The following is a 9,906-nucleotide window of genomic DNA, read 5'->3' as shown; positions in this document are numbered from 1 at the left end:
GCATGACTTCCTCACAAGAAATAATTTTACACCTAAAGCGAGGTTTCGAACACTCACAGTGGCGAGGGTAAGTAATTCAAAGTCAGCACTTAACAACTCGGCCGCGGAAGTCTCCGCTTATAATATAAAATAATGAATCATTCTACGTCAGAATCGATGTTTTATACAGTTTCATTATATAAATGAGCCGCGCATGAGAAAACCAACATAGTGCGCTGCATCCGCGCAGTCAGGTCAGGATCTCAAAGCCAATTGCAATTAGAGAAACCGTCAGCGAACAGCATGGATCCTGACCAGACTGCGCGGATGCGCACTATGTTGGTTTTCTCATGGCGCGGTTCAAATGTTTCTTCCACAGACACAGTTTAACGTTATGAGACTTTCTGGCGTCCCAGTAGCACGGCGTGACAGCGTCTAAGAACAGGGGTGTGTTGGAAATGAGGATAATATTGAGGAATACGAAGTTTCTTGAAACGATATTTATAAATTATATTTTTGACTAGAACCATGACTGTGATAAAAGCAATATACATATACACGTGCATTCTATTTTCCATTATGCAGCCAACAGAGATTCTTCTATGATCATTTTTTGATGAGTTTTGTACGGATTTCATTGAATTAACTTATCTATAGTCTGCAAAGCATAATGCTGCCAATTAAACATATTCTAATCAAATGATATGTTTTAGCTGTGCATAGCTCCGGAGAGAATTGATCTTATCAAGACGAGCACATGCAATGACGATTTCGATTTACAAATATGAAACGATGATCAAATTTTAGCACGCTGTTTTGTGATTAATCCTAGAATTTTTAAGTCAGTTGGTGCAGTTTATCGTACGTGAACAAGAGGAAAATAAAAAAATGAAAATGTCGTTTCAATGCATATTCAGCAAGACTTTAATCAAGGGACGAAACTACATGTACTTGAGAAATTTTGTGAAAGTGAGTAACTCAGTATGTTAATGGTATCAAATCAATTCAATAAGAAATTTTATGTTATTTAGTGAATAATTAAACTGGGAACTGGAACAAGATTCATTTACACAGTTATTACCATGTCCATAAGACGAAAATGCGGAAACTTTGTTACAAATGGTATGCAATGATTATAAACAAATTGAATAGAAGGTATTTAAAATTCAATCTATTCTTGTGTTCTATCTGCTCGGTTTGATTTCCATGCAAAGTCGCCTTGTTATTGATAATTCTTTTTCTTAAGGATTATAGAGTCCATTCAATGTTGTTATAATAGATCTTTGCTTAAGCTGGTGCCAGCTGGGGAAGGAAGGTGGGGAGGAGGCGTGAGAGGTGTGATACTTGCCATTACCACTGATGAATGGATTTGGTTCGTGTGACGTAAAAAGGCATTGCGAACTTGGAATTGTTAATGTTTCTGTTTTTAATACCATGGAGATCATTCAGTATTGTCTATAAGAAATCCGCTAAAGCTGAAGACGTAGGGCATGCGAGATGATATAGGTGTCCTGGTGATCTAGTAGTAACACATTATTTAACATTAATGGAGCCCACTTAACGAACTGTACAAAGTGTGATCACTCGAGAGTTTAGACAGTTCTAGAGCTTACTTGACCGGAAGCAAAGTGCACGTACGCACACTACAAAATCTTATTTTTATATTTTGCGGGATATGCATACCGTTGTCATCGACATTTGACTTCATGGATTCGATACCCGACTGAAGAAACAGGATAGTATTGTTACCAGGCCCCGTTTTGTGAGCAATCGCCTTTTATCATTTGATTTACTCAATAAGGAGGAGAAATTTAAATATTACATTTAGGTCTATCCGGCGACTCGTCTGAGCCGATAACCTAGTCACACTCCACAATATCGTCATCTGTCTATATCCCTTCATCCATCCATGTAATCTTTGTTCGAGGCCGATTGATGGTTGTAGGTTTCTTTTGTGACCTTCTCTCGGCTCCCTTTCCTCTCATTTCCAGCAATAGTTTTGATAAGCTTTCAAAATGACAGGTATGATCGATACCACCGCGCTGCAAGGACCATCGAATATTTGATACACTGACTTATGACTTGTGTTTAGTAAACATCGAAGTAACATAATGTCATGTAACGTCTCTGTTAAGTTTTCGAAAGAAAGTACATAAATTTTATTCCATGTTATTACACCACATTCTTATAGTGATAAATCATATACTAATAATACTCTATGTCGTTTGGATATATATTCGTAGCTTTTGATCAAATGTGAATTCTACTACATACAGTATTAGTTGATTGACTCAATATATTTCAGTCCATGAAAATTAGACTTTTTATCGATGGAAATTTTGAATATACAATCAAATTCGCCTGCCAATACAGTTTAGGGTCAGTTTATTAAACAAAAGTTTTTAACATGTTATTATAAAATTCCTTACTAACCGTTTGTGGTTTATAATGATGATGATAAGATTTTTGTTTATCATAATCGTTATTTACAGCAACAGAATAATTAGCATTTCAATAAGTATTGTCATTAGTATTATCTTTCATCATGTTAACCGCGATTTGCGTATTATCTATATGATATTCTACGTTCCGCGTCAGCTATTGCTCTGCAAGTTTATTTATAAGGAATATTATTCATCATGAAGATAATTAAAGTACTTTCTTGCAACTAAATCAATACTTTTCAGATGTTTTTTTTTAAATAAATGTAAAGCTTTTGATAATTTCTTTCTCTGGCTCTTACTGTTTATTTTTGTTTTATAAAGAAACATCAAAGAGTGCAAGTGGAAGCAATGAATCCCTTTTAAAGTGACTTGTTTAAACGTTTTAGCTCACCTTAGCACAAAATGCTCAGGATGAGCCATGCTGATCACTCAATGTCCATCGTCTGCCCGTCCGTCCACATTTTTCTTCAAGCGATTTCTTCTCTGACGCCGTTTGGTAGAAGTTGATGAAACTGCGCCAGAAAATTCCTTACATGATCCCTTACCAAAGTTGTTAAAAGAAAAAATAACAATCTTCTTCTGCGAAAACACAAGGCCTTAGATATTTACCCTGTAGCTTCGTCCTCCTTCTCCGAAATTATTCAAATCATGCACCTGGGGTAAAAACTAGCCCCACTCAAGGAATCAGTTGTATGTAATGTAAGAAACACTTTTCAAAACATTTCTTCTCTAGAATCGTAAGAGCTTATATATTTGGTTTATAGCATTGTGTAGAAATTGTGTAGAATTCCTCTATCAAGGTTATTTAAATCATGTCCCTGGTTTTAAATTGGCCCCGCCACAGGGTTCACTTGTTTTATATAGACTTATATAATAACTATTTAAATGTCTTCTTTTCTAAAACCGTAAAGCCCAGAACTTAGATATCTGGCATATTGCATTGTGTAGTAGTTCTCTTCCAAGGTTTTCCGTTTTAAAATATGTCCCTAGGATCAAAGTTAGCCCCACACAGGGGTGCACTTGTTTTATATAGACGTTTATAGGAAAAATCTTTTAAATAATATGCTTGTCTTAACCTTGAAGCAAGGACCCAGCAGATCACTTGTCTTCTTGTCTAAACCCCAAGGCCAAAAGCTTAAATATTTAGCATGTCGCATCGTGTAGCGGTCTTTTACCAAAAATCATGTACCTATTTTAGTCAGGTTAGCCATAACAGCCCTCTTGTTGGGCGAAAATAACTTGCTTTCAAATATCGATAGAATGTGTATGCTGTAAAAGTGAACAGCAGTGCAAACGTATCGACACATAAACGCTTTCGAAATAATGGTGAAAATCAACGTTCGTCTTGGTTTTTTTTTGCCAATTTTTAACACATTCCTTTACCAACTTTATTATTTGTAATACAGTGAAACATCGCTCGCTCGAGCATCGATGACTCGAGCACCCGGGCTCGCTCGAGCATTTCATGTGGTCCCGGCCGATTTCCTTCTATTTTCTATGTGAAATTACCATGGCTGGGTAACTCGATCGCTCGAGCATGGCACCTGGTCCCTGTGTATTAATTTATTCTTCGTTTCCTCTGGCAAACTCGAGCAGAGGTCTCAAAATTTTTCACACCTTCGGCGGTCAGAATGTATCGGTTAAACATTTTCACACACCGTGAGAATTGCGTGGTCTACTCCCCAACTGTCTTAGATGTATGTTTGTCGGTATATTTCATCTTATAAACAGATTAATTATTGATAACAGGCTGAAGAAAAGTTTTATTGATCAAATTTCGATCAATTACTGATCACTAAAAACATTTTTTCATCGGGATCGAGAAGATAGTTATGAGATCGTAGTATTTTAATCAGCAGTTGTTTGCATGCAAATGAATGAAATAATAAAGCCCTTTCATAAAACTGAGATGATAATTCTGATATGCACTTGTTGATAAATAAAAATCAACAAGAGCTGTCTCCGTAGGATGACACATGCCCCCGATGGCACTTTGAATGAATAGTTATGGCCGATGTTAGAGTTTAGGACCTTTGACCTACGGAGCTTGGTCATGCGCGCGACACATTGCTTACTGTGTCACACATTCATGCATAGTTATTTTAAAATCCATGCATGAATGACAAAGATATGGACCGGACATGCCCATCAATTCACTATCATGAAAAATGATCTTTAACGTCTAAGTGTGACCTTGACCTTTGAGCTACGGACCTGGGTCTTGCGTGTGACACGTCGTCTTACTGTGGTACACATTCATGCCAAGTTATTTGAAAATCCATCCATCGATGACAAAGATATGGACCGGACACGCCCATCAATGCACTATCCTTTAACGTCTAAGTGTGACCTTGACCTTTGAGCTACGGACCTGGGTCTTGCGCACTGCATGTTGTCTTACTGTGGTACACATTCATGCCAAGTTATTTGAAAATCAATCCATCGATGACAAAGATATGGACCGGACACGCCCATCAATGCACTATCCTTTAACGTCTAAGTGTGACCTTGACCTTTGAGCTACGGACCTGGGTCTTTCGCACTGCACGTCGTCTTACTGTGGTACACATTCATGCCAAGTTATTTGAAAATCCATCCATCGATGACAAAGATATGGACCGGACACGAAAATTGCGGACAGACCGACAGACTGACAGACCGACAGACAGACAGACGGTTCAAAAACTATATGCCTCCCTTCGGGGGCATAAAAAGTCTTAGTCGTTCCTTCACATGTGCCATTTACAAATTCCATATTGAAACGTTTGTAATATGTTTTTTTTTTTAAATGTCACAAGTATGTTATTATTATCACCGTTTACTCTGTAATGCTGATGACCTGAAAGGGCCGAAATTTTAAATAAAAATTGAAACTTCAAACTTGCAAATGCTCCCTATGACAATTGGTAAAAAAAAATTCTTCGTATGTTGGTCAATGTTTGGGTCGCTCGAAACCATGGATAACTCGAGCATTTTGCTCATCCCCTTGCGACCTCGAGCGAGCGGTGTTTTACTGTATCATATATATATTCTGTTCCAGATTTGGTGGAAATTAACATGTTGAAAAAGTTAACCCCTGCTGTAAGCTGGTAGCTTTAAAACCAGGTTTGTATCTAATTGTTAATTTGCCTGTGTCTGTGACTGCTGGTATATAAGCAAAGACATTTAATGACATAGTTAAGAAAATTATTATATAAGGATTTAATAGTAATTTATAGATAACCTTACCGAAACTGTATGACAGTCAAAATGTAGACTTTATTAGCGCTGGTTATATGTAGCGCTTTGAATACTTGTCTGATGGAATATCGAAGTTGTTATCGCGAGTTGAAAAGCTAGAAAATACCGGTAAGGAATTTGTTAACAAAAAACTTTTACCTTAAAATAAATATTTAAAATTAATTGATAATAATAGTTGTCTTGGTCAATGTTTTCATCTGAATCTTGTACAAGTTCACTCTTTCATAAAATAGATGTTCCTCACCAAGATCCAGCTTGGTGTACAAAGATATGTTCAGCATACTTTCAGCAACAAAACTGAGAATGCAAGTATCCGAACTGTATAATATTAACAACATTGTAATGTATATAATCATGTAAAAATAGTTTTAATGTCGAGTAACCTGAAAAAGACTACAATTACTAGTTATACAAGCTTGAATGATGCTCCATATCATTTACCTACTGTTATATTAATTTATGCTACACTCCTCAAGAAACTGTTTTTACAACAGGGAAAGAAATATTGTCGTTGAAAATCAAGAAAAACATATACGCCGGCTTCAGCTTGAACTGATCCAAGAACGGAAGAAGCGTTTAGAACTGGAGGAACAGATCAACCAGCAAACACAGAGAAATTATTATCTAGAACGTCGTATGAATGACCAAGACATAAATATTGCAGGACAAACCAAGCTTATTGCAGAATTAAGCAGTAAGTTATCGCCTTTATATATAGGGAATAAAATTTTAAAAAAGCCCAAAACAGTTCAAAAAGAAACCTAGTACTTTGTCATATGAACATTTAATATCACATAGATCGGAGGTTGAATAATAATAATATATAAACACTATATTGATATAATAACTATCCTTTTGCAATGTTAACAGTTTACTGAAAATTGTCATTGTACTTTACATGTTTCTCTTTCGTTTAAAACCTATTTATATTTTTACGACTATATTAATAAATAGACAAGACACGTTTACTATTGATGCAAACTGAGAAGTAAGGAAGTAATAATAAACATTTTGGTTATACTCTCACAGGCCGAGTAACCAGTACAAAAGTCAAAAAGTTGGCAGAGGAAACCAGAAAACGGTTTCTTGTCGACGACATAGAAACAGTCGCTTTCCATGCTACCCTTGACCAAAATTCAGGTTTAGAACATATCCGGGTCGGCTCGACAATCCCCTTCCCAAATGTGAAGCTGAACATTAGAGGAGGATATCAAAATTCATCAAGTATGTTTGTAACTCCGCAGGCTGGGTTGTATATTTTCTCAACATCCATTTCAAGCTACTGGAATGACAAAGGAGAGTTACAAGTTGGCATTATGAAGAATAGGGCATACCAGGCTGGGGCTTTTGTAGATGATATTGGCGGCCCCCCCGAACAGGGCTCTGTTACCATAGCAATGTTACTGGAAGTTGGTGACCATGTTTGGGTTAAACATGTGGTTCATGATGATTGCGCTCTTTATGGAGGTGGTCTTACAAGCTTCACGGGATGTTTGATTTTTGCAGTGTAACAAATTCGTAAAATATTTCAATGTCTTGGAGCTAGATTGATGATCACCTATACCAGGTTAGTAAATCTGCTTTATGCGATAAACGGAAGTAAACAAATAAAACAATTTCATTTTCTTCGAAGGCTGAAAACAATATGTGTATTTGAAACAGCGTAGAACTATTGAGTTTAAAGCGACACAATTTCGACTACCATAATTGTTGTTAAACGAAAATGCCAAGATCTGTATTCAGAGTGTATTAGAATAATAGTTATAATTATCAAACTACTAAAATTACCTCACAGTGATGTTTTACAACGACGTCACGTCATTTTTATTCGTTAGTAAATTAGTCGTCATTTATTTAACAGTGATGCCCCTTGTTTCTATTGATGACGTCAAAGGAACCCTACTGATGGTAATGTTTGAAATCGGCTGAGAAATAAATCAAATATACAAGCTCAAAAGGATTTGCCTATTTCCTTAAAACCCATTTTTTAAATATATATATATATATATATATATATATATATATATATATATATATATATATATAGGCGCGTTTCAATAACTATACATTTACATTTTGGGAAGGTCTTTGTCACTCCTTAGACAAACTGTAACCTTATTTTACAAGGAAATAATAAATTGTTGATACAATAACCATAAAGTTAACATTCAGTGACAAAGAACACAGTGTTTAAATTTCAACGTTTGTCATGTGAACATCGATTTATGAATTAGCTAATAAACTGAAAAGAAAAAGTTAAAAAATCCAGAATTAAAAATTAAAATGTGAAAAGATCATTTGGAAACAGAAACACAACCAAGCAACTTAACAGCAGATTCGGTTTGATTGAGTCTGTTCATGAGAGATAACGAACAGTGCAACATCCCACACGCCCCCAGCATCGACTTAAATTGTCTCCATGACCCCGAAGGACCAGAAGATATAACGCCAAATATTTCGGGAAGACTCTTCATAGCCGTAACACGGCACTTAAAGACTGTTGTTGCAATAGGTAGAAAGTATGTGAAGAGATCCTTTGAAACATAATAGCAGACCTTGATTGACTGAGTCTATTCATGAGAGGTAATGAAATGGTCTACACCCCTTACACTCCAAGCGGGATTCTATTACAGTGAAATTGAATGCTTTCTGTGATCCCAAAACTAGTTTCGTCTTTTGTCGTTGAAAGAGAGATATATATTACAAAATGTTTTAATTGGAACAGTCATGCGATAATATCAATTAAATGTTTCAGAACTTTTCATGGCAAAATTCTATATTTCGTTTATGAATTATTTGACAAAACACTCAGATTGCTCTGTTAATAAAACAGTTTCAAAAGATACAAATACTTTATGATGCATTATTAATATATTTTAATCATCTTATACCATTTAAAAACATATAATTCTGGCATTTTTACTGACTTCTTGAAAATACAAGACGAGATGTTGTAGTTATTGCACTGTATTCCCTATCCCACTCACGAATAAACCTGTAGGTATTTAAGTATGTCGTTTGAAATGGTGCTTTGTAGAAATATTCTGAGGAATATGTGATTTTTCGTAATAAATGGTAACAGAGAAAAAATGATCCATTTTGAATGATCCATTTTGAAAATAATGCTAGATGAATCGTTTCCTTTTTTAATTCTTTATGTCTTATCTTCTTGCCTACATGTCATCAATAAAGAAAGTAGATATATAATTTTATGCATTTTGTGTGATGTTCAGAACTTTCCATTCTATAGAAAGCTATGCTGTCCTTGAATATAGAGATCACCAAAATTGCCACAGTTTTACCCTTTCAGGGGCCATTAACTCTGGAACCCATGGTGGAACATGACTGGACTGGTGCAAGAAAGGATCCGCGATCTTATGGTGATACAAATTGTATGCACGTTTTGTTAAAATCCAATCATTTGTGCAGACAATACCAAAATAGCCAATTTCTGGCCCTTTCAGGTCCTAACTCTGTAACCCATTGTGGAATATGGCTAGTTAAACAAATGAACTGAGATCTTATGGTGATACAATTTGTGTGCAAGTTTGGTTAAAATCCAATCATAAATGAAACTGCTATTGTACAGAAAAGACCAAAATAGCCAATTTCTGGCCTTACAGGGGCCGTATCCCTGAAGCTCATGGCGGAATATGCTGGTTCAGCAAAGGAACCGAGATCTTATGGTGAAACGAGTTGTGTGCAAGTTTAGTTAAAATCCAATCATAAATGAAACTGCTATTGTACAGACAAGACAAAAAATAGCCAATTTCTGGCCCTTTCAGGGGCCCTAACTCTAGAACCCATAAAGAAGTATGACTAGTTCAAGAAAGGAACCAATATCTTATGGTAATACAAGTTGTGTGCAAGTTTGGTTAAAATCATATCATATATGAAACCACTATCGTGCAGAAAAGCAACACCCCTTTTCTCCTTGTTTTTCTAAAGTAGCGATATAGTTCTTTCTGTGAATATAAAACATTGAAAATCTGATATGCTACAAAATGTCGGAAAACCTTTATAAAGTATGTGGATTTTATATGAAATAAAGAACAGCTGGATTTTGTGGTTTTCAGCCTCTAGACCTAATTAACACTTTTATGTGAAATTTAAACAAAAACTTTGATAAACAAGGGTGTATTGTTTTATTATTTTAAGCTGACAATAAATATTTTTAACTTTTCATGGCTTGAAATATTACAGCTGAGTAAACAACATTTTCTTACAAAACAATATACATCAT

General features: G+C 35.5%; 1 protein-coding gene across 1 annotated transcript; it reads left to right on the top strand.

Moving 5' to 3' along the window:
• The first annotated feature begins 2 nt into the window (after nt 1-2).
• LOC123525906 (uncharacterized) lies at nt 3-7,399 on the top strand. The gene is made up of 4 exons (XM_045305065.2): nt 3-67; nt 1,259-1,351; nt 6,158-6,357; nt 6,693-7,399. Exons 1-4 carry the CDS (start codon nt 3-5, stop codon nt 7,172-7,174), a joined length of 840 nt encoding a protein of 279 aa, XP_045161000.2. The 3' UTR covers nt 7,175-7,399.
• The last annotated feature ends 2,507 nt before the right edge of the window (nt 7,400-9,906 follow it).

Source organism: Mercenaria mercenaria, chromosome 3, assembly GCF_021730395.1.
Source record: "Mercenaria mercenaria strain notata chromosome 3, MADL_Memer_1, whole genome shotgun sequence".
NCBI classification, from domain to species: domain Eukaryota; kingdom Metazoa; phylum Mollusca; class Bivalvia; order Venerida; family Veneridae; genus Mercenaria; species Mercenaria mercenaria.
The sequence above is the reverse complement of the archived record's forward strand: the minus strand, read 5'-3'. Positions and strand labels throughout refer to the sequence as shown.